General features: G+C 44.2%; 1 protein-coding gene across 2 annotated transcripts in view; it reads right to left on the bottom strand.

Annotated features, from left to right (window-relative positions):
- Positions 1 to 23,011: 23,011 nt before the first annotated feature.
- The window catches only part of SRM (spermidine synthase), a 28,477-nt gene continuing 24,022 nt past the window's right edge, over positions 23,012 to 27,466 (bottom strand). For both annotated transcript variants that reach the window (XM_089658411.1, XM_089658410.1), the window contains exons 7-8: positions 26,696 to 26,818; positions 23,012 to 24,060 (exon numbers count right to left, since the gene is read on the bottom strand). In XM_089658411.1, coding sequence (XP_089514537.1) covers positions 24,043 to 24,060; positions 26,696 to 26,818 — 141 coding nt within the window. In that variant the 3' untranslated portion in view covers positions 23,012 to 24,042. The remainder of the gene's footprint in view (positions 24,061 to 26,695; positions 26,819 to 27,466) is intronic.

Below are 27,466 nucleotides of genomic sequence, written 5' to 3'. Positions count from 1 at the left end.
AGTTAAATACAAAGTTTAAAGCCTTACTCTGGGTTAAGTGAAAACATTAATAGTACCCTCGATGCATCCACTCAATCCACACTAAGGTTTAAACGCTTGTTTACTAGGAGTGGGGGAATAAGCAGCTCCTCACTCCCACAGGCTTCCTCCACACTGAGTGATCAGTCCCACAAAGCCGCTTCACCAGTCATAGGCAGTCCAACTTCATCACAAACAATGCAGGACCAGCAGTCCTGCATTTCCCATGAGGATGTCAAGGGTTGTCAAAATCTTGGTGTATTAGGGAGTACTGACTGCCAGGGGAGCAAGGTAAGTATAGCTGATTATTCCTCTCCCTATAGACCAGTATTTTTTCAACCAGGGTTCCACCACGATCTACCATTCATCACATGGCTGACAGACTGCAAAGCGCAGAGGAAAACAACTGACAACACTATTCTGCACTGATTCCAGCTGTCCATCCCAGGTGCCTATGTGTGACACCACTCGGGAGGGACAAGAGAGGAGGGTGGGCAGGAATCAATGCTTGAGATACAATTCAGTTCCTTCTCGCAGCTTTGCATGAGGGAAAACCGCTTCAGATCCCAGTATTGTGCCCTCCAGTTTCCTCCTGGCCCCCCTGTACCGTTCCTTCCTGGCTCCCTGTACCGTTCCCTCCTGGCTTCCCTGTACCGTTCCCTCCTGGCCTCCCTGTACCGTTCCCTCCTGGCCCCCCTGTACCGTTCCCTCCTGGCCCCCCTGTACCGTTCCCTCCTGGCCCCCCTGTACCGTTCCCTCCTGGCCCCCCTGTACCGTTCCCTCCTGGTTCCCCTATCCAGTTCCTCCTTGCACCCCCCCCCTGTACTGTTCCCTCCTGACTCCCCTATCCTGTTCCCTCCTTGCCCCCCTGTAATGTCCCCTCCTGGCTCCCCTATCCTATTTCCTCCTGGCCTCCCTGTACTGTTTCCTTCTGGTTCCCCTATCCGGTTTCCTCCTATCTTCCGTGTACTGTTCCCTCCTGGCTCCCCTATCCTGTTTCCTCCTTGCTCCTTGTACTATTCCCTCCTGGCCCCCCTGTACTGTTCCCTCCTGGCCTCCCTGTTATGTTCCCTCTTGGCTCCCCTATCCGGTTTCCTCCCTGTACTGTTCCCTCCTGGCTCCTCCTTGCCCCCTGTACTGTCCCCTCCTGGCTCCCCTATTCTGTTTCCTCCTTGGCCCCTTGTACTGTTCCCTTCTGGCCCCCTTGTACTGTTCCCTTCTGGCCCCCTTGTACTGTTCCCTCCTGACTCCCCTATCCTGTTTCCTCCTTGCCCCCCTGTACTGTTCCCTTCTGGCCCCCCTGTACTGTTCCCTCCTGGCCCCCCACTGTACTGTTCCCTCATGGTCACCTGTACTGTGTTGTGGTCTCTTGGCCCACAGTACTGTGTTGTGCTCCGCTGCACTGTTGCCTCCTGGCCCCCCTATGGTCTGCCTTGCTGACCCCCTGTACACTGCTTATCCCAGGTTTGATGCAGAATTGAGCATCTGTTTAAAAAAAGCAAGCTTCACATTAAGGAAATCTTAAAGAAGAAATCTGGGAAAAATGTTTTATCTTTCCATGAAGTGAGGCTTTGCCCACACTGCATGGGTTAAATGCTTGTTTTTTGTCTAGGGGCTCTGAAAGTAAAGGCATACTTACCTAATCCACCGATCCTCCGAGTGCAAGACCAGTCTATGCCACTCCTACCCCCCCTGCATGCTATTGATCTTGTGAATGGGCTGTTCCTGACATCATCACACCCATAGACTGGCTCCGGATGTAAAGACGGCAAGAACAGTCCACCGCTGGACGTGGGGTAGCAGTTTTCCGAAGGATCGGAGGACAGGGTAAGTACAGCTTTTCCCTGAGCCTCTAGACAAATGAGAACTTAACCAATGCAATGCAGGTAGAGCCCCACTGCATGGGAAATAAAAAATTTCACTGGAATTCAGCTTTAATATTTATTCTATTGTTTAATACCATTTCTAAAAATTATTGTTATATCTACAGTTTGCTAATCACATCAATGTTTCGGGAGTTGTAAATTATGAATTTTTGTGAAAAGAATAGTTTAGGGGTTCCCCAAGATCTCAGACTTTTTGCCAGGAGTTCCTTGAAGGTAAAAAGCTTGAGAAACACTTCTCTAGATTAAATGAGCATTTAAAGCAGCAGTAAACTGCGTCCACTATTAAAAGAAACAAAAAAATTCCCTGCAAGGTAATGTCATAATGTGCTAGTATGCTATGCATATTAGCAGGGCGTGGATAAAGGGGTACAACCAGTCCTCCTCTGCAGGGCCCAGGCCAGAAGGGGGGCCCTGAGAGCTGTGTAAATTTGATGAGGACAGAGAGGGTGATCAGCACGTTGGGGGGCCAATTACTAGAACCAATCCCCTGTATGGATCTTTCTGCAGCAGCTGAAAGCTGGTTTCTTCTCTCCCTCCCACTGACTTTCAGCTGCTGCAGAGAAAACCCTACAGGGGATCGGTTCCAGTAATTGCACCTGCCGCACCCATCACCCTCCCTGTGAACCATATGTTTCCCCCTGCTGCCCAGGCCCCCACGTGTGCCCCCGCAGTGCTGCCGGCATCCCTCCTCTCCTTCCCACCGGCAGCTGCAATCACACATTATGAACGTTCAGGATGGAAAGTGGGTGAAGGGTCTGGTAAATATGTCACATTAACCATCCACTTCCTTCCTTGAATGAGCGCAATGAGTGATTGGTACAGATCACTCACTGTGTTTAAAACTGAAGCATAGTAAATTGTATTTTTTTTTTGGAGGAGGCTGTCAGGTTGGCTGCTTGGAGCCCCGTGGTTTCTAACAGCAGCCCTGCATACTAGCACATTATGTAAAACTTACCTTAAAACGAAGCCCTCCAGTGGTGCGCTGTCACCGCTGTAAAGGCTTCCATCTTCACCCGGTCCTTCTTTCTGGGTTCGCGATCTCCGGTCATCGCTAGCTGGGCCATGATGATGTCACTCCTGTGCATGCGCATGGGAGTCTCAGGCCACGGCACAGCGCTATAAAGGATTGGCACGGGTATGCCGTTCCTTCAGATCACATGCGCCGACTGTAAAAAAAAAAAGCTTCAATATCTCCTAAACGGTGCACAATTAGGAGATAATAATTTTACTTACAGGTGAGCTTTATTATAAACTTATCAAAAAAAGGAAAGAAAATACCCAGTTCAACTTGCCAGCCAGCTAGCCAACAACCAAATTAACCTAACAATGTGTGTTTAAAAACAGGGGTTTAGTTAGCACACATTTGCAAATGCATAAGGAAGCCACAGAGCCACATCACGGCACCCTGATATTCTGTGGTCCTAACTCTATAAATTTTGAGAGTCCCCATAGTAGAGGCACATGTATTTAATGGATAGTCCGATGCTGCATCTCTCCCCCGCTGGCTCGAAGGGTGAAAACTCAGCAATAACATGACTGCGGAGTTCTCACCGCCGCTGTTAGAGAGCGGTGACTGGCAGTCATCGCTGTCTCTGCCCCCCCCCCCCCAACCACTCACTGGAGCGCTGAGCTGTGGAGGGGCAGCTGGCTTAGGCTCTCAGTGCCTTGTTGAGAGGCTGGGCCGGGTGGTGCTCCAGACTCTTCCCCCAGCCTGGACCAGCTGACTGACAGTGGAAATGTCAGCCGAAAATGGGTCACAGGAGTGCAGAACGAACTGCACTCCCATGATCCACAGTACAGCCAAAAGAGCTTTGGCTGTACTTCGACTCTTAAATACGGTTGGAGTATTTTTCTCGTACCCGGAGCTTCACGTTAAATACATTATATATGTTTGAATTTTTTAGGCTGCCAAAGTTTGTACTTCTGTTCAGGCAGTTTTGTGATCTAGGTAGCACTGTCAGATGGAATGGCTAGGTCTTGAGTCTTCACTTTTCCCTACTGCAGCCATACATCCTTATTAGGCTATACAGGCGTACCTCGATTTACAAATTTAATGCATTCTGCATAGGAATGCATTGAAAACCAATTAATCCGTTACGGAGGTCAGAAAAAAGTAAAAAAAAAGTTATTTTATCTGTTCAAAACTCTTTATAAAGTGCACTTTAAAGGCATAAATACTGTACAGGGAGAGGATTAAAAATTAATTCTTACATGCATTGAAAACCAATAAATCCGTTCTGGAGGTCAGAAAAAAAGTTAAAAAAAAAAAAGTATTTTATCTGTTCAAAACTCTTTATAAAGTGCACTTTAAAGGGCATAGTACTGTATAAGGACATGATAAAAAAAAATTGAAAAATGCATTGAAAACCAATTAATCCGTTCACATTGCGAAAAAAATTCGTAAACCGAGGCATTATTTTCAATGGCTTTTCATTCGTAAACGGATAATTATGTTAACTGAGGCGTTCGTAAACCGAGGTACACCTGTACAAGAAATGAGAAGAGCACATTACTGGGAATACTGGCCAGACCCATTCAAGTCCTGAGTCCACAGATATATCCAAAAACTTCCAGAGAAGGATGGAGAGAAGAATCCTAAATCATCCATCTCATGAACATCAGGTGGGATCCAACACTGCCAAAGGGAAGACAAACAAGAGCACAGGTCCTGAAGTCCAACTCCAGGAAAATAAAAAATGACCCCCTGTAGTGGATCCCCCCCACCTCACCCCACACTGCAATAGGTTAAATGCTTGTTATGTCTAGGTGCATATAGTGCGAACTGTATTACCTACCTGTCTTCTTACTCCAGTCAGCTCCACCTCTCGACTCCTTTGGCCAAAATTCCATTCTCTGGGCAGACCCTTGGCATCATCATCACAAGAGCATTAACCCTTCATTATACATGGAGGAGGCTAGAGTGCGACTGTGGCTGGTCTCAGCTTAGAGGCAGCTGTGGTGGACTAGTCTACTCATAGACATAACAAGCATTTAGCCTTTGAAGTGGGGGGAAGGGGAGGTTTATTTTTTCATATTCCTGGATTTGGTCTATAAAAATAACTTTTAATGGCAACAATAGCACAAACTGACTTCTACTTGAGAATGCCATCAGGCATTTGTCACAAGGCTATCAGGGCCAACAGCAACAGATGTGGAATGAAGGAGGACAATGCGGAGGGTCACAGTGGTGAGATTACAGCCAGCAAGTGTCTTCTTCAGTCCAGAGCCCGCATGACTGGAGCAGTCCACAACTTGTACAAGGGTCTTTAGGATGAAGTGTACACCTCTACGTAGCAGGGCTGCTGCCACAGATGTGGGTTCCAGCAGAGGAGCAGTGAGTACCACAGTGGTGAATGGCAACCAATGAGTGGATTAAGCCATCCCAGATCCACTTCATTAAAAGTCATTTGATGCTATTGTTGCCATGAAAAGTTATTTTAATATTTAAAGCTGAATTCCAGAAAATTAAAAAGTCAAAGATCTCCCCTTACTTCAAGGCTTGAGTTTGATGGAGAGACTGGAAGGCTGGATCAATACCGATTCACTGATCTTTGTCACATCTGATTTTTTGAAGCAAGCAAATAAACCCTGGTGGATTGTGCAACTTTAGGGTCCAAAAGTCAATCCCCGAAGAAGGAGAGGTCTTTGAGCCCCTGAAACGTGTTTTTATTTTTTGTATTAATATTTTATTAATTTTTAAATTTCAAACCACAAAAAAAGGTTATCGTAACATTACATTTCCCGCACCATCCTATTCAATTATGTGTCACTTAGTGTATTTTCTATATCTACCCAACTTTTCCCAAGTGCATTATGTGTCCAATCAAAAATAAGTGATAATACTGAATGGTAATATCTCTTAAAATCTGGCACGTCTAAACCCCCATTCTCCTTGTCTCTACGCAACACTTCGTAGCTTACTCAGTTTTTTTATTCCTCCAAATATACTGTACCTTGTTTTTTTTATTATTTCCATTCCTGGAAGCTGTATAGATAACATATGGAATTTCTATATGATTTTTGTAACAGTTATCATTTTTATCAAGTTTATTCGTCCTATCCAAGATAGGGATCCCACCAACTAGTTTCCTTAATTCCTCCTTGATCTCGTTTATTAAAGGATATAGTTTGCTTTATATAGATTCTATGAGGACGAGGTTAATTTTATTCCCAAATATTTTAATTTTCTTTCTTAACATGAAAAGGGAAATTATCTTTGTAAAGCTTTCTTCTCAGTTTTCGGAACATTAACGTTTAAAATCTCAGATTTAGTCAGATTAATGTTTAAATTTGACAACTCTCCATAGTCTTTCATTATTTTCATTAGATTGGGTAATGTCAGTCTAGGAATGTCCACATGGAATAGCATGTCATCAGCTGTCGCTGCTACCTTGTGTTCTGTCTCTCCTATCTGAGTCCCTTTTATATCTGTGCTATTCCTTACTGTTATTAAAAGATTCTAAAGATAATATACGTAGCTAGTCTGGCTGAAAAAAGACAAAAGTCCATCCAGTTCAACCATTAAAAAAAAATTATAATCCTACACCCACAGTTGATCCAGAGGAAGGCAACCCACCCCACCCCACCAAAGCATGATCCACTTTGCTCCTGCAGGGAAAAAAGTTCCTTCCTGATCCCCCGAGAGGCAATCGGATATTCCCTGGATCAACTTTACCTATAAAATGTTAGTATCCAGTTATATTCTGTGTATCTAAGAAAGAATCCAGGACTTTTTTAACCACTTCCAGTCCGGACACTTTTACCCCCTTCCTGTCCAGGCCAATTTTCAGCTTTCAGTGTTATCACACTTTGAATGACAATTGCGCGGTCATGCAACACTGTAAATTATCAATTTTTAAGCATTTGTTTGAGACAGATAAATCTTTATTTTGGTAGTATTTATTCACCACTGGGATATTTTTTTTTTTGCTATATAAATGAAAACGTCCAAAAATGTAGAAAAAAAGTGTTTATGTAATTTTGCAAATAGTATTTCATCATAAATCTTGGCCAAAATGTATTCCGTTATCTTTTTAGCAAAAAAAAAACATAACCCAAATTAGTTTATAACCAAAATTATAATTTTTAAACTTTTTTATATTGTTGGTTTTTTTTTTACATACTGTCACCCTAGCAGTACAGTGTCACTATGTCACCATGGTGACACTGTACTACTTGTGGGGGGTGATGAAGATTTTTTTTTTTTACACTGATTGCTTTTACACCCATAAAGGCTGTAAAAGCAATCATTCCTCCTCCTCTCTAGCTGCATTCTTGCAGCCATTGGGAACTACTGTGTGAGCTTGATTGGTCACAGCTTGTCACATGGTACAGGGCTGTTGTGAATAGCCTCGTACCATGTGACCTCTGTGATCATTCACAGATTTCACACCTAGTAAGCAATGATGTCAGAAGTGACATCTTGCTTACTACTCTGCATGTGATCACTGATTGGCCAATCAGTGATCACATGATCGGGACCTTGCACAGAGGTCCCGTCCGACAATCGGTTTTCCACTGTGTCCAAGCAGGATGCGGGGAAGCCGTTTATAAAGACCCTGCACTGCCACCGTCCGGCCGTTTATATACAATGGCCGGACGGGAGGTGGTTAAAGCAATCCACTGAGCTGGCCAGAACCAACTCTTGAGGGAGTCTATTCCACATTTTCACAGCTCTTACTGTGAAGAAACCTTTCCGTGTTTGAAGATTAAATTTATTTTCCTCCAGACGTAAAGAGTGGCCCCTTGTCCTCTGATGACCTCATTATTATGATTATTATAATACAGGATTTGTATAGCGTCAACAGTTTGCGCAGTGCTTTACAATATAAGGGAGACAGTACAATTACAATACATTTCAGTTCAGAAGGAATAGGAGGGCCTTGCTCGTGAAGCTTACAATCTAAAGGAAGGGGGAGGTGATACAAAAGGTGATAGCTGCGGGGGATGATCTGGTGGAGATGGCTCAAGTACAGTTCTTAGGTGGAGGTGGGGTAGGCTTCCCTGAATAAGTGAGTTTTCAAAGATTGCCTAAAGGCAGACAGGGTGGGGGCTGACCGGACATACTGTGGTAGGGAGTTCCAGAGGATGGGAGAGGCTCTGGAGAAGTCCTGGAGGTGAGCGTGGGAGGAGGTTAAGAGGGAGCTAGAGAGGACGATATCTTGGGAGGAACGGAGCGGGCGATTTGGGCGGTATCTGTGGATGAGGTTGGTGATGTAGCTAGGGGCTGTGTTGTGGATGGCTTTGTAAGCTGTGGTTAGTATTTTGAATTTTATATGTTGGGTTAGTGGAAGCCAGTGAAGGGATTGGCAGAGAGGGGCAGCAGTCGCTGATCGGTTGATAAGGTGTACGAGTCTAGCAGTAGCATTCATAATAGACTGAAGGGGGGATAGCCTGTGTAATGGTAGACCAGTGAGGAGGGAGTTGCAGTAGTCAAGGCAGGATAAAACCAAGGCATGGATAAGTTGTTTTGTGGTGTCACTGGTCAGAAAGGGGCGGATTTTGGAAATGTTCCGGAGGTTGAGGCAGCAGGATTTAGCCAGTGATTGGATGTGGGGCCCAAAGGAGAGGTCAGAGTCTAGGATTACGCCTGGCACCCTGGCATGAGGGGAAGGACCAATGGTTGTGCTGTTGATCTTAATGGTAAAGTCATGAGTGGGGAATCGGGGAGGAGGAAATATTACAAGCTCGGTTTTGGAAAGATTGAGTTTAAGGTAGTGGTGTGACATCCATGCTGATATGTTGCTTAGTAGATTCGTGATACGTGAGGAGATTGAGGGGGTGAGCTGGGGAGTGGAGAGATAGATCTGGGTGTCATCAGCATTGAGATGGTATTGGAAGCCATGGGAGGTTATCAGTTGGCCCAGGGTGGAGGTGTAGAGTGAGAAAAGGAGAGGCCCAAGGACAGAACCTTGGGGTACCCCAACATAAACAGGAAAAGGAGCGGAGGAGGAGGAGTTGTATGTGACACTGAAAGTGAGCTGAGAAAGGTAAGAGAACCAAGGAGAGAGCAGAGTCACAGAGGCCGATAGAATGGAGTTTACTGAGGATGAGCAGGTGGTCGTCTGTGTCAAAGGCAGCGGAAAGGTCAAGGAGTAGGAGTATGGAGTAATGGCCATTGGTTGCAGCAGTTAGTAGGTCGTTAGTGAGTTTTAGTAGGGCAGTTTCTGTGGAATGTTGTGGGCGGAAGCCAGACTGTCGGGGATCAAGATGGTTGTTGTCGGTGAGGTAGCAGTTTATACAGTTGTGAACAAGGCGCTCGAGAAGCTTGGACGCAAATGTGAGCAGGGAGATGGGTCTTAAGTTATTCAAACAGGTAGGGTCCAGTGAGAGTTTGAGAATGGGGGTTAACCAGTGCATGTTTGAGCTGGGAGGGAAAGGTGCCCATGGAGAGTGAGGCTGAAGATGTGGGCTAGAGAGTTTAGGATAGAGCTGGAAGGAGGCTGCAACAGTCGTGAGGGGACAGGATCCAGGGGACAGGTGGTGAAGTGGGCCTTGGAAAGTTCAGTAACTTCCTCAGTGGTAACAGGGTCGAAGGAGGCGAGTGTTGAGTGTGGTGTTGGGCCTGGTATGTTGGTTACAGGAGGAAGCTTGACACTGGAGATCTCATCACGAATTGTGTCGATCTTCTTGAAATGACTGGCAATCTCCTGTGCAGTAAGTAATTTGGTGGGTGGAGGCAGTGGGGGGTGGAGTAAAAAATTAAGGGTAGAGAAGAGTTGACGAGGATTGGATGAGAGGGTCTTGATGAGAGTGTTGTAGTAGGTTTGCTTAGCAGCGTGGAGGCTGGAGTTGTATTTGAGAAGAGCGGATTTGTAGAAGGTAGTCTTTCAGGGATTTAGTTTTTTACGCCATGGTCGCTCAAGAGTGCGGCTGTGTCTCTTGAGACTTCTGGTGTCACCTGTTTGCCAGGGTTGGGACAGGTGAGGCCTGGTCCTGCGTGTAGAGAGAGGAGTAAGAGCGTCCAGGGAGGATGATAGATAGTTGTTGGCGCTCAGTAGTAGAGTGAAGGTGGTCAGGGCTGAGGTGGTGGAGATTTCTACAGGTAAGGGTTTGCTGGTTGGAGGCATGGGAGGTAGGAGGCAGGGAGAGTGTGAAGCTGATAAAGTAGTGATCAGAGAGAGGAAAAGGGATGTTTGAGAGGTTACAGGGAGTGCATATGTGGGTGAATACAAGGTCAAGGGTGTTGTCCTTGGAGTGGGTGGTGGATTGTAACCATTGTGTTAGGAAGTTTGAGTAATTGTGAGGTGGCAGAGGTGTGAACATTGACTGGGATGTTAAAGTCACCGAGGATGATGGCAGGCACCTCAGAGGAGAGAAAGTATGGTAGCCATGCTGAAAAGTCATCAAGAAAGCATGCCACAGGGCCCGGGGGCCGGTAAATGACTGCGATCCTCAGACAAACAGGAGAAAAGATGAATAGAGTGCACTTCAAAAGAGCGGAGGGACAGAGAGGGGCAGGAAGAACCTGGAACGTGCTTTGCGGGGAAAGAAGTCAGACTCCGCCCCCTTTTCGTCCACTGGGTCTGCATGAGAGAGTCCAGAGGAGGCCACCATGGGAGAGTGCAGCTGAGGAGACAGAGTGGGAATCCTGGAGCCAGGTTTCAGTAATAGCAAGTATGTTGAGGGAGTGGGAGAGGAAGAGGTCATTGATAGTAGAGTTTGTTAGAGGCTGAATAGGAGTTCCAGAGGGCACATAGGAGGGAGGGGTTGGGCGTGGAAGCAGGAGAATTGAGATGAGAGTGAGGGTTGCGGCCAGAGAGGGAAGGCTGCTGCTTCTGTGGGTTGGAGTTTGATGGTGGAGGGCTAGGGTTTGGGGAGATGTCTCCGGAAGTTGATAGTAATAGAAGAGTGAGGGAGGTGAGGTGGGAGCGAGATTTATATGAGGGCAAATGACGCAGTGATTTTGTAGTGGTGACTTTATGTGGACCAAGAGAGAGCAGGAGATAAGTGCAATGATATTGAGAGGGCAGAAGTTTGGGTGATATGTACAGGTTGTGTGGTGGGGAGGAGGGGTAAACAAGAGAGAGTTTGAGAAGAGAGTGCATTATAGCAATAAAGAGTTAGCAAGAGTATGCTGGAGAGATAACAAAGGAAGGCTGACGGAAAGAGGTAAGAGAGGGAAAAGCAACTGCAGTATACTTGAGGTGGAGCACTAATGTTTGTACTTGCTTTAGTCAAAGTGCCATGTACTTAGCGCTGTAATGCGTACTTTGCGCAAGGAATGCCAGCCATCCCAAGGACTGTCTAAAAATAGGTATGAAAGCGAGCGCTCTGTGTGTGTCAGCAGCTTGCAGAAGGATAAAACCCCTTGATCCTCAAAACAACATGTAATAATAATTTTATCACGTGCTGCATTTTTGTCACATGACCCAAAGGACTGTACCGAATTTATACTTGGATGGACGGGGGGGGGGGGGGGGGGGGTGGTTAGGCAATCCTTCAATTAAGAGCTAATAAATGACACATGGGGGATGTGTTCTGCTCTTAACAGATTGCAAGCAAGATGGACACAAGATAAGACAAGGTGTTTGATCTCAGCTATGAGGCTACGTTTGCTTAATACAGGCAAGTATACACAGTAGTTAAAAAAAAATCTAAAACCAGATAATTTCAGGCATGCAAGATAGCTTAGCGATTGAGAGAGCAATGGAAGCAGTGGTTACCAAGGGCAACAGGAAGGCAGATGTCAGTTGCAGGCAGAGCAGGAAGTTTCAGAGGGCAATGGAAGCAGTGGCTACCTGAAAGAGCAGAGGAGAAATGATATTGAGATGTTCCCTTGTTGCCGTGTTTAACGTGCAATGCACTTAGCGCCGTAATGCGTACTTTGTGCAAGGAATGTCAGCCTGTCCCCCTGCCAGGGTGAATAGCTCTACACCGAGTTAACTATATGAACCGCTGATGTATTTATACATGTTGATCATATCCCCCCTTAATCTCCTCTTCTCAAGAGAGAATAAATTCAGTTCCTCTAATCTTTCCTCATAGCAGAGCTCCTCCTTGCCTTTTATCAGTTTAGTTGCCCTTCTCTGTACTTTCTCCAGTTCCCCAATGTTCTTTTTGTGAATTGGTGCCCAAAACTGAAATGCATATTCCAGATCAGGTATTACTAATGATTTGTACAGGGTAATAAGGTGTCTGTCTCTCTCTCTCTCTCTCTCTCTCTCTAGCTCTGGAGTCTATACCTCTTAATACAAGAGAGGATTTTGCTTGCTTTACAAACAACAAAGGCAAAAGTGGACACCCCTGCCTTGTCCCTTTATACATCTTAAAGAATTACGATAATGCACCATTGACCTTTACTGCTGCAGAGTGTTGACTATATAACTTCCTTATCCACTCCCTCATTTTGGGGCCTATCCCCAAAACTTCCAGCGTGTCTAACATAAATCCCCAGTCCAACCCATCAAAAGCATTCTCTGCATCTACTGATAGGATCAATACAGGAGATTTCGCTCTCTTGCTTCTTTGTATAAGAAGCAGTGATCTCAGCCCATTGTCTCTTCCTTCCCTCCCAGAGACAAACCCCACTTGGTCTAATTGAATCCATTCCAGCATTAGGTCTTTCAGCCTGTTTGCCAGGACCTTTGCATATGGTTTGGTGTCCGTATTTAGCAATGAGATAGGCCTGTAGCTGGCACACTGGGTTCCATCCTTTCCCTCTTTCTGGATGATTTTAATATGAGCTTGCAAGGATTCCAGTCTCATTTCTGTCCCCTCTCCCAGTGCGTTTATATATAACCTCAGTTTAGGTATTAATTGATCTTTAAATTTTTTATAGTATCTCACAGTATACCCATCAGGCCCTGGACTCCTTCCTGCTGTTGTACCCTTCAGTGCCACCTGGATTTCCTCCTGCGTTAATCGGTTTCTCTAGGCAGATTAACTGTTCTCCTAGTCTCGGCAATCCTGCCTCTTTTAAATATCTGTCTTTTTTAAATTCTTTCTTCCTCTTTTCCTATGGACCGCTATGGGATAACATTATATAATTTACTGTAATATTTTTTAAATACATTAGCGATATCAGTGGTTGAGTAAACCAGTTCTCCATTATCTTTAATTTTCCCAATATAATTCCTTGATTTCTTATTTCTCTGTGCTCTCATTAAATATTTCCCTGGTTTATTCCCTCACCGATCTCTCTCTTTTGCAATCATATTAAATGTTCTCCTCATTTCTTCCTCCATTAGATTACATAGTTCCTCTCGTTTATTATACTCTGCTGAATCTCTTTTGCTATTCCCTTTTTATGTAACTGTTATAATTCATGTAAATCCCTCAAAAGCGTATTAATTTTCTCTTTTCGTTCCTTTTTTTTTTTTTACCCCAACCGCTATCAAGACTCCCCTGATCTATGCCTTATGGGCTTCCCACACCGTGGCCGTTGAAACTCCTTCAATTTAATTTCTTTCAAAATATTATTCTATTTCTTTTTTTATTCTGTTCCGTCTCATGATCCTGAAGCAGAGTCTCATTTAGTTTCCACGTTTAACTTATTTTGCGCTCTTCCCCATAATAACTTCATTGTGACAGGTGCATGGTCCGATATTGTTACGACGTCTATATTTTCAGCAGCTTCAGAAGTCTATGGTCCATCAATATATAATCTAATCTCGAATATGTTGCATGTGCCGGAGAGTAGAACGTATAATCCCTATCTTTAGGATGTTTAATTCTCCAGACGTCCACAAGTTGACATTGATTCTTCATATGGATTTCAGAGATTTACTCCCCTCTCCCTGCACATGCGACATCTTGTCAATCTGGGGGTCCATGCAAAAATTAAAATCTCTTGCCACAATTAGTTTGCCTTTTTTAAAATCCAGAAGTCTTCTCAATACACTTTTCAGATAGGCCACAGCGTTTGGTGGGGCAATAAATATTTGCCAATGTACACTCTAATTCCTGTAGTTTCCCCCTTAAAAGCAGGAAGCGCCCCTCAGGATCCTCCACCTTCTCTTTCAACTTAAACCTTAAGTTTTTAGCTATGCCAATTGCCACTCCTTTGGTGCACCTAATTGGCGAGTCTACATAAAAAAAGGTTGGAATATAACTTCACATTTGTTTCCTGTAGTAAGCGAGTTTCCTTTAATGTAATGGATTGTTGTAATCCTCTGAGGATCTTATGCCTTTTCCCCAGGATGTTCAACCCCTTAACACTATAGGTCACAAAACTTCCTCCATTTCCCACAAAGATTTTCCCTCTTCCACTAGAGTTCTTCCTGGCGAGAGTACCATCCCAAGGAACACAGAGCTAACCCCTACATAACTACCCATTCCCCTCTCCCACCCATCCCATAACCCTCCCCAATTCCCCCTAGGCTGCGATTCTAGATATCTGTTCTGCTTCCCGTGTCCCACCTTCCTAAGAGGAGGAGGAAACAAAAATTTAAAAATACACACACACACACACACACACACACACACACGAGGAGGGGAAGGAGAGGAGAGACAGGGGGAAGAAAAAAAAAAACCCTTCCCCTCATTACTTCCCCCCCCCACATATGAAGAGGGGAAGGGGAGGAGGGAGAGGGAAAAAAATCCCCCTCTCCTCCTCCACTTAGGAGGAGGGGAAGGAGAGAAGAAGAGGGAAGGGGAAAAAAAAAAAAATAATAATTAAATTTTCACCTCCCTTTCCTCCTCCTCCTCTCCTATTTTATCTCTGATGTCTTTTCCCACTAGGGGCTGACTGCCAACTCTCATTTTCAATTCACCAAGTCTCTTTTACTCCCTCTTCCCAACCTGGGATATCTATTTTCTGTAGTTCAAGTCTCCAACAAAAGTCTCTCAAATCTTCCAGAAATCTGTCTTGCAGAACGACCATTTTTCCGTTCGATCAGGCATGCTGGGAACCCCAGTTGTATCAAACATTTTACTTTCTCGTCTGTTCCAGTAATGGTTTCAATGTTCTCCTTCCCATCAGTGTTTACGATATCTGAAAAAATCTGTAGGTTTACTTCTCCGTATTTTATTCCCGATCTTCCTTTTATCTTCTTCCAAAACTCCGCTTTGTCTCTATAATAATGGAATCGTACGGTTAAATCCCTTGAATTTTCGTTTCTACTTTCTTGTAATCTTCTAATTCTATGCACGCTATCGATCTGAAGAGGCTCTGTTGCTGATCTGTCCATTATTATATTAAGCATATTCACAATTATTTCCGGCAGATCTTCCCCTTGTGAAATCTCGGGCAGACTTCGTATTCTCAGGTTACACCTTCTGTCTCTATTCTCCTGATCTTCCAATTTGTATAGCAGATTCCTTTGTTCTTTTTTCATTTCTTCCATCTGTTTTTCTAATTTTGTTATAACTTGGGCATGTTTATCCAATTTCTCATCTGTCTCTTCCACCCTTGACAATACTTGCCCCAGATCTTTGTGTACTTTCGCCATCTCCTGTTTTATGGATCTTTTCAGACCCTTAAACATTTCTGCTTTAGTAGGCATCTGTGAGGTCTTCTCTTGTTCTTTGGAGTTCTCAATAACCACTACATTTTCTATGTCTTCAGCTTCTATATTTTGACTGATATTAGATACTCCCAAAGACAAATCTGGAGCAATCACCACTGGTGTTTTCCATCTCCCGTCTTCCACTTACTCCCTGTTGTCTCTCTGGGGTTTGTTTCTCTTCTGAGGGTATATATTTTTTAACTGAACTTGTTTGGGATGACTCGCCCTCCCCCTTTTGCCACTTTATTTTTCATAATGTTAGTATATATTTCTATTTTCCCAGTATCAGGGGTTATTTTTGCGTGTAAATTGGGGTTGTATCCCTCCTGGAGTATTATCCTTTGAATCTATTCTTTCCCCCTAATGCACTTTACACAATGCAAATCAGCTTCTGATTTTGACTCACCATCCCATCACCCACCTTCTCAACTCCATCTTCTTCCACTTTAAACAAGGCGGCATCGGGTGGTCTCTCCCAGGGGCTGCTGGCACAGTCTTGCAGTCAAAAGCCCACCTATAAAGTGGTGGCTGTTGGGGGGTAACCACGTGACTGCCCGGCGTTCTCCAATCTCCGGCGGAGTCTGCCTCCTCTCCGACCAACTGGCTCCTCACTCTCTTTCCTCCGCATCAGCGCCAGGGGTACCACTCTCCTGTCGAGCTCCCTCCAAAGGGATTACACCAAAGCCCAGGTGAGTCACAGCCTCCTAGGCATTTCTTGCTAGGACACAGGGAGCGTCTGCTATCCGGGAGAACTCACATTGAGCTCCCTCTCGGCGCCATATTCAGGCTCCTACCTGAGGTCAGCCCTGAAACGTTTTGTGATGTGTTGCCTCCTTGTAAGGAAATATGGAAAAGTGTTTAGACTTGCATACCTTGTTTGGTGCTCTCATTGGTCTTTGTGCAGGTATATCTTCAAATCTGAACTGCTTGCTTTTGGGACACCCTGCTTTTGTTCAAAGCAGCTTTACTGGAGCCACTGTGCCTTGTCGCAATCAGATTAATCAAACGATGGCCTCCTTCCAGTGTCTTGTTTTTACTTGTTTGTTCGATCCTATTCTGAATGACTACATCCAAAAGATAACTGTGGGCAATACCTCCACTCCTACTTCCAAAAAGTATTTATTTCGCCAACCACAAACCCAAGCCCCTTTCCCAGTTCAGCAATAAGACATTGACTCCAAAGTCCTAAAAGCCAGAAGGAAAGTTCATCTCGCAATGTAGGGGCATCCCCACTTGCTTGGATAGAGTGACGTTTGCAGGCCTTCAACGATGTTTGGCAAGGGACAGCGCACTAGAGGGTACTTTCAAATGTTTTCTTTGAATCTGCAAAAAAAAAAAAAGACTGTTCTTTTTCAAGCTCTCGTTCAGCTACTTTCAAAACGAGTGTTCATCCAGCTGCTGGAGAGGGAAAGGTTTCATAGTTAGTCTGGCTGAAAAAAAAGAAAAGTCCATCCAGTTCAACCTTTAAAAAAAGTTATAAAATCCTACACCCACAGTTCATCGAGAGGAAGGCAAAAAAAAACCCCAGCAAGGCATGATCCAATTTGCTCCTGCAGGGGAAAAAAATCCTTCCTGATCCCCTGAGAGGCAATCTGATATTCCCTGGATCAACCTTACCTAAATGTTAGTAACCAGTTATATTCTGTGTATTCAAGACAGAAGCCACACCTTTATTTAAAGCAATCCACTGAGCTGGCCAGAACCAACTCTTGAGGGAGTCTATTCCACATTTGCACAGCTCTTACTGTGGAGAAACCTTTCCGTGTTAGAAGATTACATTTCTTTTCTTCCAGACGTAAAGAGTGCCCCCTTGTCCTCTGTGATGACCTCAGGGTGAATGGAGAGACTCACCAAGTTTCTCAGAATACAGAAGTACTGGATGGAATCAGTGTGGTCAGCAGAGAGATTTCCTGGCATCAGTGGATATCAAGGATGCGTGTATGCATATCCCAATATTCAAACCTCACCAGTGGTTTCAGCATTTAGTGGTGGAAGACCACAATTTCAGTTTGTGGTCCTGCGGTTCAGCCTGACCACTGCTCCCCAAGTATTCATCAAAATATTAGCCCAGTCTTTGGACTCCTGTGAACTCGGGGTGTTCCTGTTAAAGGGTACATGAACAACTTGCTTCTAAGGAAACCGCCTGCATGGTTTCTGGAGTTAAATGTGTATCGAACAGAACAGACTCTGGAAAGGTTTGGATGGGTACTGAATTTTCAAAAGTTAGCATCAATGCCAACACAAAGGTTGATGAATATGTAGGACCAAAAGGTCCCATTGAGAGTGATCCTACCCCAGGACAAATGTTTTGCACTGCAAACTTTGGAGTTGCTTCGGACTCTGACAAATCCCTCGATTTGGCTTTGCATAAGGGTTCTGGGTAAAATAGCCTCCTTTGAAGCAGTTTCTTTGCCAGGTTTCATTTTAGGCCCCTTAAACTGAATGTCTTGTCGACATGGGATAAGAGGACAGTCGTTGGACTCCCTGATGTATTTACACTACAGGACGAGACTGTCTCGGGACTAGTGGTTTTCTTTGAGAATCCTGGAGATGGGAAACTTATGCTTCCCTCTGCCTTGGAAGGCCCTGATGATGGACAACAGCCTCATGGGTGTTGGTCTGGACAATCTCTCCAGTCCAGGGTCCTTGATCACCACAGGACAGGACGTTGCCTATCAACATTCTGGAATTGTGGGTGACTCTTCTTACCCTGCTGCATTGGTCAACACAGCAGGAGGATCTCCTTGCAAGGTTTCAGTCTGACAATACAGCGGTGGCATGCATAAATCATTAGGGAAGTACCAGAAGGTGGGCTGCTCAGGGGGATCTCATCCTGTCTTGGGAAGAACTTCATGCCCCTGCCGTTCACATTCCTGGTGTGGAGAATTGATGTGGATTTTCTCAACCATCAATGACCGACTCTTGGGGAGTGGGTTTTCACCTAGAGGTGTTCAAGTAACTGCCAAAGGTGAGAAACCCTGGATTTGGATCTTCTAGCATCCAGGTTTTTTGTGAAGCTGGACAGATTCATATCCAGAACCAGGGACTCCTAAGCGTTCATGGTGGATGTTCTGGTGACACTGCGGGATTGGTTCTCCCTAATACATGCCTTCTCTCAGTTATAGCTTCTACCTCCTCTGAATTGCAGCATTTGGGTGGAAAGTATTCCAGTTATTTCTGATCACTCCAGCCTGGCCCAGGAGAAAGTGGTACTCTGGCATCAAAAACTTGTCAGTGGGAAAACCATGGACCCTACTGGATCTACCTGACCCCTTGTTGCAATATTTGATCTTGCATCTTCTTTACAGTTGATGACTAATGATTTGAGAGACAGGAAAGTATCTGATTCAGTTATCCCTACCCTGCAGAAGACTAGGAAGTCGACTTTAAGAAAGATTAACCACAGGGCTTATTATACCTAATGTGAGACTCAGGGACTTCATCCTTGTAATCATGTCTTGAGCTGCATCCTGACATTTCTCTAATCGAATTTCAACCAAGGAATGGCCTTTAATTTAAATCAAGGGTCAGATTTCAGCCTTGTTGGTTCTCTTTGAGAATACGATTGCTTTGTACATGCCTTTGTACAAGATGCCATGCATATTGTTCCACTGTTCAGAACTCTTTTGAAACCATGGAACATCAACCTGCTACTTCCTGTTTTGCAGAAATCTCTGTCTGGGCATAAAAGATATTCCCTTAGCCCTGACTCCAAAGGGTATTTTTCTGGGTGCCATTGCTTCAGCTTGCAGAGTTTCAGAACTGGCTACTCTTGCCTGTAAAGAACCATTCCTCGTGATCCATCCAGGTGGTTTTGCAGCTCAAGCAGTCCTTTTTACCTAGGGTGGTATCTTCATTACATCCTAAATCAGGACATTATGTTTCCTTCTGTCATAAACATGGATTCCGGAGGGGGGGGGGTCAAGGCTTTTCATACTTTGGATATGGCTTGTACATTCAAGATTTATTCAAGTCATTAACTGCAGTTTGTTAGTCTGATTCCCTCTTTGTGCTTTTTGAAGGCCCAAGGAAATATCACACAGCTTCCAAATCAACCATTTCTTGAAGAGGTCTGCCAGCTTATTTCTCAAGCTCATGGTGGGCAGAGTTCCACCGTTCTCGGTGATGGCTCATTCTATTTTGTTGCTTCCTGGAATCAAGTTTTGTAGCTCAGATTTGTAAGGCTGCTACTTAGTCTTCGGTTCATATTTTTACTAAGTGAATGGTGTTGCAGGCTGATGCATGAGGGTCTACCCTGTTCTGGTTATCATTGAATGAGTTTTATTATATTGGTTTTGCAAATTAAAAACAAAAAACGTTTGATCGTAATTCAGAGCTGTCCTGTTGATGACGATGGCCTCTTTCACGCTGAAAAGCAATCCAAGGCAGTTTGCAGACGTTAAGGAGGCAATACTGAATGTCTATTTTTATTTTCAAGCTGAAGGGGGACTCTGCAATGAAATACCACATTGCAAGCCAAGCTTTTTGAATCGCCTTTACAGGCCAGCCTGTCTTTAATGAGCAGGTTTGACAGATGAGAACAACTGTTAATTTTATGTGCCGAGTTAAAATTGGTGAAGTGTACTACCCATTCAAGCAGCTGCCATTTTCATTTGCATGTGGATGGTAAAAATACAAAATCACCTGCATATTTTTACTAGCCATATGAAAGAGGCCTCTCTGTGTTATCTTAAAGTGGAACTAAACATCCAAGAGGGAATTAGCTCTGTTTTAACACAGTGTGTTGTGCACAACCCCAATGCAGTGTGCACGAGCAGACAGGGAGAACTGTTTTGATTACAAACCATTCTCCTCCCCGTAGAAGATCCTTAGCAATCAAGTAATCACCGGCCGGGACCCGGTGATTGACAGCCACAGATGGCGGTGCAGGTGGGGGGGGTGTGCTTGAGCCGCACCCATGATTTTGCACACCCGTGCCGCCCTGTTGCAGTATTTCTGAAGCGGTTAAACAGTGAACGTCCAACAGGGATTAGTCCCATGGAAAAGGATGATCCTCATTGTTCAAAATCTTTATTATTCTCCTATTCAAAATAAGAAAATGTGCAATTCCAAACAATTTTGTTTCTTCGCTACCAAAACACTTATAGCACACTTGAGAAAAAAATAAAAAAAAACTCCGGGAGGTGTAAGCCATGTGCACCGCATACTAGCACATTATGCCAGACTTACCTGTAAAACAAAGCCCTCCAGCAGCACGTTGTCACCGCTAGCAGGGATTCCATCTTCACCCGGTCTTCATTCTGGGTTTGCGGGCTTCGGCAGTTTGAATGGGCCGCAGCACAACACTCTCAAAGGACAGCATACCGTCCACCATTAGGATCGCAGTGTGCCAGTGACATCACTGGCTGCCACTCACTGGAATCTCTTCTAAATGGTGCACATTTACGAAATTTTCATTTTACCTACAAGAAAGCTTTATTAAAAGCTTCCCTGTATATAAAAGTTGCTAAACGGACTTTAAGACCACTTTAAGTGGCCCGTCAATAGGTTGACCAACCCTGTCCTAATGCAATACATAGTCTGACTATGAATGAAAAAGTTACCGCATTCTAAAATTTCTTGGCAAGTACGTTGAATTTATTTGGAGGTACAACAATTGCACAACAGTTTCAAGCGTCTCTGTTCTCTCTCAGGTTCATGTATGCAACTGAGGAATAGCATGGACTCTCAAAACTGTTGTGCAATTGTTCTACCTGGAGTAAAGTCAATATATTCAAGGGTAAAAAAATAAAAAATCCCCTCTGGGGGATCTATGTACATTGCAGGGATTTTAACAAAATTTGGTGTAGATTCCAACCTTTTGGCATTCTAAAAAAATAGCTGTTTGTCCGTTTCCATGTGCAGAGTGAATGTGAATGGGAGTGACTTTTTCATTGTTGATCAGCTGCTGCACTTGCGGGGTGATGAGGAAAGTGGCAGGGTCTGCATCCCTTTAGACATGCTTAACCTTTGGGATTATCTCTACAACATAAATTTTCAGTTTTGATGAGGATTCTCAAAATCTGACTTGTATCTTGGTGCAGAATTCTGGGAAAATCAGTAAATGACATTTCTGGGAGGTGTTCAGTACATCCATGTAGTACGGTACGCCTCAAGGTTGCCATATTGCATAGAAAATTGCAGCGCTACAGACTGGAAAGGAAAAGTTATTTTTAATAAAGTTATATTACAATGTGGCTTGATGCAATTGCGTAAGCTTATATATATTTTTTTAATTTGTGAGATTTCATTTCCTCCATGAAAATGGAGTTACCCTTTAAAGCAGAGCTCCACCAAAAAGGGGAAGTTCAGCTTTAAGGACTGCTCCCCATTAAGGATTGGCACCTTTGGGGGGCGGGTACCTGAATTTGACAGGTACCCACTCCCATTTTCGGTCCGATCGCAATCGGAAGGTGTCCTCCCTCCCTGTAGTCTCTTGGGACTCATGACAGGTCCCAGAAGACTACAGGACCATTCATGAAGCGCAATGCTACTTGCACATGTGCAGTGGGTACCCGGCTGTGAAGCCGCAAGCTGTCACAGCCGGGTGCCCACACTGAAGATGCCGGCCTCCAGGAATCCAGGATGGCAGGTGAAACGGGCTGCGGGGAACACACCACGGGACTGAGGGACAGGTAAGTGACGGTTTTTTAACCTCCCTGACGGTATTCCCGAGTGTAGCTCGGGGTAAAGTTTCAGTACCAAAAGCGGTAACCCCGAGCTACACTTGGGCTTACCATGCGGCTTTGCTCCAGGATCTCTTCTTCACTTACCTTGTCCTGCGCTCCCGCGATGTCCCTCCTGCAGTGTCCCCGGCAATGTAATCAGGCGGATGCCGGCATCTGTCATCTGGGTTCCGTCCCCTGCAAGTGTCGGGACATACGGGGGACGGAACGGCGGGAAATTTTAAAATGACAAAAAGTGACATTCACTAAAATCACATAGTATAACATTTCTGTATCAAACCATTTCACATACATTTTGTCCCGAGTGCTTTGTCCTGCGCCCTGCCTGCATTTTTACTGTTCTTTCTGCCTGGACACTGAGAAATGTTCATGGCGGCCAAAAAGCGTCCCTTTAGGTCAAAAGCGGTTTTAGATCAGCTAGAGAACAGCGATAGTAAATCAGAACCACTTGCAGAATTGAGTGATGATTTGTGGGGGAAATTCATCATCAGACACTGAAAACGATTTTGCGACTTTGCTCAGCGATGTGCGAACTTGGCGCTATATTTCAAATTTCACTGTTTTTGGTTCGATTATATTATTGAATTAAATTTATAATATTATTATTTATTAAATTATAATTTATGATTTCGTGTTTCAAATTTTATCATACCCGGGATGTTTACTAGACTCTTGTTCATACAGATTTCAGTGAGTTATTCCTAAAAATTACAGCCTACAATAAAAAAACTACATATTTCCATGCAAAAAAATGTACCGCTTTCAGCACAGAAATATGGACATAATCAGACCGCTAGGGAGGTTAAAAGTCAGCAGCTACAGTTTTTGTAGCCGCTGACTTTTTTTTGACAGGGTGAGTGGAACTCCGCTTTAAGTTTGACAGGGTGAGTGGAACTCCGCTTTAAGCAAGAAGTTTTGGAAAATGGGGACTTCCCTGAGTTGATATATCAAGAGAATAAAGACAAAATACGGCTTTACCGTTTAGTTTTGTTTATTGACAGATAATATCCAGCGATTACAGCATTTTAACCCAAACATCTACCACCCCCACATATCCCTTAATTCCAATCAACTGGCCTTCACATGGCAAAGCAACTAGGCAAGAACCATTGCTGGCGGTGGGGGGGGAGAATGACTATGCAGACCCACTTGTCTTACCCAAAATACCAGCAGCAAAATGGTGGGAGATTAGCAGCTTGTGGGTCAGTGACCTGGTATTAAATATATAGATATATGTAACATATACAGGATACCGATTATGCTGGCAATGACTGGTGCTTTGAACAAGAAAAACTGATGGCTTCTGTGTATGAGGGTCCCTCCACCTGAAGTGATTTTAAGAAAAAGGGGGCTTTGAGGTATGTGCCAACTTCTTATAATCTTTGGGGACTCTAGCAGCAAGGATGGAGCTCTAAGCCATACCGCCCTCTACTGGCAAGAGTCATGCCCTACATGGGGGCTCAACAGATGGCTAGGAAGATAAGCAGCATGCAAAGAGTTCCCAAACAGTATAAAAGACCAGCAGGTGTTTCCACCTACAATGGAAATAACAGTGTTAAGTAGACTGATCTTTTCTGTTTCCAGAACCCGTCCAAGACCCACCAACCATTCACATACTGTGAACATCCACAAAGGCCAAGACCCTAATAACTCCATCCGTGGACAAGTCGATAGGCAAAGTGTTAACAGGCCTCAGAGACAGGTTGGGGAAACATTGCTAACAGTTCTGGATGCAGCGGACTTGTCAGTTACCTGTTGCAGAAAGGGTTAACAGAAGCCAACAAGTTGCGTGCATCGAATGTACTGTAATGTGTTGTACCCATAGATTGTAGGCCTGAGAAGAGACGTGTTCACCGGTCACAGTTGCCAGCACTGGTACAGAACGATCATCCTGGAGAGGGAAGGTCCAGCTCTCTCCCCCATCCTCGCGGGACGCCCGGCCTTCTCTCCGATTAAAAGGTCCGGAGCCTCTGAAGAGACAAGCGCCAGCCTTGCTGCGAAACGTCACACGTCGCTGAGTTCCTGACGGAGAAGAGGACAGCGGTTATCAGCAGCCATACAGACGCGTCTTCCAGTCCGCCGATTTCCTGTGACGGGGAGATCTCGCCGAGAAGACGCGCGGCTAGATAAGTGATGACAGATCCCTCTCTGGAGGAAACGGACAAAAATGTTTCATCTCTCTGTAAAATTCTAACAAATGATACAACTGAAAACTAAGGTAACGCTGATCTCCATGTTTTAGTGACGTTTAAATAGTTTCTAGGGATGCACCGAAATTTCGGTGGCTGAAACGTCTCGGATGAAAACTCCCCTTTCGGTCGTCGGCTGAAATGAACAAAGCATCGATACAGGTGCCGAAAAAACCTCGCTGCCGCCCCTCGGTAGTTCTCAGCCTTACCTGAGAATCCATCGAACAATCCCAGCGCTGGGTATAAGGAAGTGAAGGAAAGATGGCCTCCACTCATCTCTATGCCCTTGGAGGACCAGAGCGATGTGACTTCTGGTTGCGGGCATTTTTTTTTTTTTTTTTTTTTTTTAAAAGCACTAGATCAATGCTTTTTTTTGATCCAATGCTTTACATTGCAGAGGAGAGATGTGGGGTCTTATTGATCCCAATTTTCTCCATAAAAAGAGGACCTGTCACTATTTCTATCACAAGGGATGCATGCAATTATTGTGATAAAAATAAAAAAGTGATTAAAATTTTTTTTTAAAAAAAAGGGACAGTGCAAAAAAAACCATTAAATATATTACAAAAAAAAGATTAAAGTGCCCTTGTCCCCCCTCCCCCGTGCTCGCATGTAGTGGTGAACGCATACATACGCCATGCCTACGTAAATGTTGTTCAAACCACACGTGAAGTATCGTCACGAATGTCGGAGCAAGAGCAATAATTCCCGCACTAGACCTCCTCTGTAACTTTACACTGCTAACCTGTAGACATTTTTAAAGCATCACCCATGGAGATTTTTTAAGTACCGCAGATTCACACCATTCCACGAGCGTGCACAATTTTAAAGCGTAACATGTTGGGTATCCATTTACTCGCCGTAACATCCTCTCTTTTTTTTTTGTAAAATAAGGCATATATATTGTTTTTTTAATCAAAGTGTATTTTTTTTTCCCAAAAAATATATATTAATTTTTGAAAAACTGCACGTTTTCGGCCAAGTGCATTTTGAATTTTCCTTTTCGGCACCAGAATTTTCATTTCGGTGCACCATTAATAGTTTGTTTGGAGCAAGCTGGTCCAATTGCACTATTACCTTCACTACTAGATGTGCCTGCTGTGTGCGTGGTATAATCTGCACATTGCCTCATTTGCATACAGTATACAAAGCCATCTACAGTGCCTTGAAAAAGTATTCATACCCCTTGAAATTTTCCACATTTTTGTCATGTTACAACCAAAAATGTAAATGTATTTTATTGGGATTTTATGTGATAGACCAACACAAAGTTGAGAAGTTGTGAAGTGGAAGGAAAATGGTTTTCAAAAGTTTTTACAAATAATTATCTGAAAAGTGAGGTGTGCATTTGTATTCATCCCCCATTACTCTGATACACCTAACTAAAATCTAGTGGAACCAATTGCCTTCAGAAGTCACCTAATTAGTAGATAGAGTCCACCTGTGTGTAATGTAATCTCAGTATAAATACAGCTGCTCTGTGAAGCCCTCAGAGGTTTGTTAGAGAACATTAGTGAACAAACAGCATCATGAAGGCCAAGGAACACACCACCAGGTCAGGGATAAAGTTGTGGAGAAGTTTAAAACGGTTAGGTTATAAAAAAAAATCCCAAGCTTTCACGGAGCACTGTTCAAACCATAATCCGGAAATGAAGAGTATAGCACAACTGCAAACCTTCCAAGACATGGCCGTCTGCCTAAACTGACAGGCCGGGCATGGAGAGCATTAATCTGCTCAGCCATTCACAGAGAACTTTGTAGTCTATGAATAAATATAAAGCTTCCTCTGAATGGCTGAGTCTGAGATCGTGATGTCACCCACCCACCTCCACCAATCAGAGGAAGCTTTGTATTTATTAAATCGAACACAATGTTCCCAGCAAATGGCTGAGCAGCACTCCACCCAATTTGATTTTGTTCCTGTTAGCAGCGTTGCCAGAACACAGCACTATGTTGTATGTAGTTGAGGCTGCATACTGTACATACAGCGGGCACATCTAGTAGTGAGGGTAATAGTTTGGTTGGACCAGCTTGGTCCAGACAAACTAAACTTCACTAAAACATGGAGATTAGTTTTAAAAAGTGGAAAATGCGGCCCGCAGCGAAGCACATATGTGAACCAGGGCTAAAGGATTCTGATCTATAGGTGCTACCAATGCAAGCTCTGTTGGGGCTGTCATCCTGGAGTAATTATGCCTAGTTAGTCCCTGACAGAACATGTTAGTAAGATGCCTCTGGACTTTTCTGACTGCTATAAAGGATGACACAACCAGAGATTGAGAATAGCACAAACATCTTCCATATCCATCATCACCTCCCAGCTCTGTAAGCTACAAATGCAATTACATCCCAATCTGCGCTGCAAAATTCACATCTACTGTCTGTGTTTCAATCTGATCTTATTTCAGATTAGATTTCCCAACAGGTAGATACCAAAAACAAAAACCCCCAGGAGGGGAGCATCTTACTTTTCGTGTAAACTCTGGGAGAACAAAGGCTGCTTGATGAATACTGGTGTTATAGTATCGCAGGTTCATTTCATCAACTTGCTCCTGAGATAACTGCCGTACCGGCTCCCGGAAATTTGTATTCTGCAACAAGAGACTAGACGTTAATTCTTTGTATAGTTTGATTTCAGCACCTTAAACCATTGCACACCCACTTTTTGCTTTTTTTTTTTTTTCATATTTTCATTCTTTGCTGCTGATCTTCTGTCTACCTGGCTGCATGTATTGGGTGGTTTTCTGTTGGTAACACCAGTGGACCATGCCTGTATACAGTTTGTTAGAATGGTCACTTGTAGTCCCCTTTAGAAGCTTTTAACACAGTGACAAAACAGAAGTACAAGTGGGAGAAAGGAACACTGTGTTGTCACCCCATCACAAGGATTTCATGGCAGGGTCATCAGGGTATATTTTAAGAAAGCTGCAGCTTTTAAAATGACATAAAAGTGTTGTAAAGCCTATCCATGTATTACCTAAATGCATCCCTTGCAGCAGGGGACCTTGGAAGAGGTTTGGGTTCACTCTGGGCAATTCTATTACACAGAGCAGTTAGGCAGAAACTTGTTTGCCATTTTTTTTTAACCGCTTTGCGTCTGGCCTATAGCAGTAGTACTGCTACAGGGCGGCACAGGTGTGCAAAATCACGTATATATACATGTGAATTTGCATCTCTGGGTAGGGGGCGTGCACACCCCACCCACGCAGCCATTCACGGCCTCAAGCCTCAATCACCGG

The sequence above is a fragment of the Staurois parvus genome, unplaced genomic scaffold (genome assembly GCF_062004578.1).
Source record: "Staurois parvus isolate SC_StPar_1 unplaced genomic scaffold, SC_StPar_1.0 ptg001066l, whole genome shotgun sequence".
NCBI classification, from domain to species: domain Eukaryota; kingdom Metazoa; phylum Chordata; class Amphibia; order Anura; family Ranidae; genus Staurois; species Staurois parvus.
The sequence above is the reverse complement of the archived record's forward strand: the minus strand, read 5'-3'. Positions and strand labels throughout refer to the sequence as shown.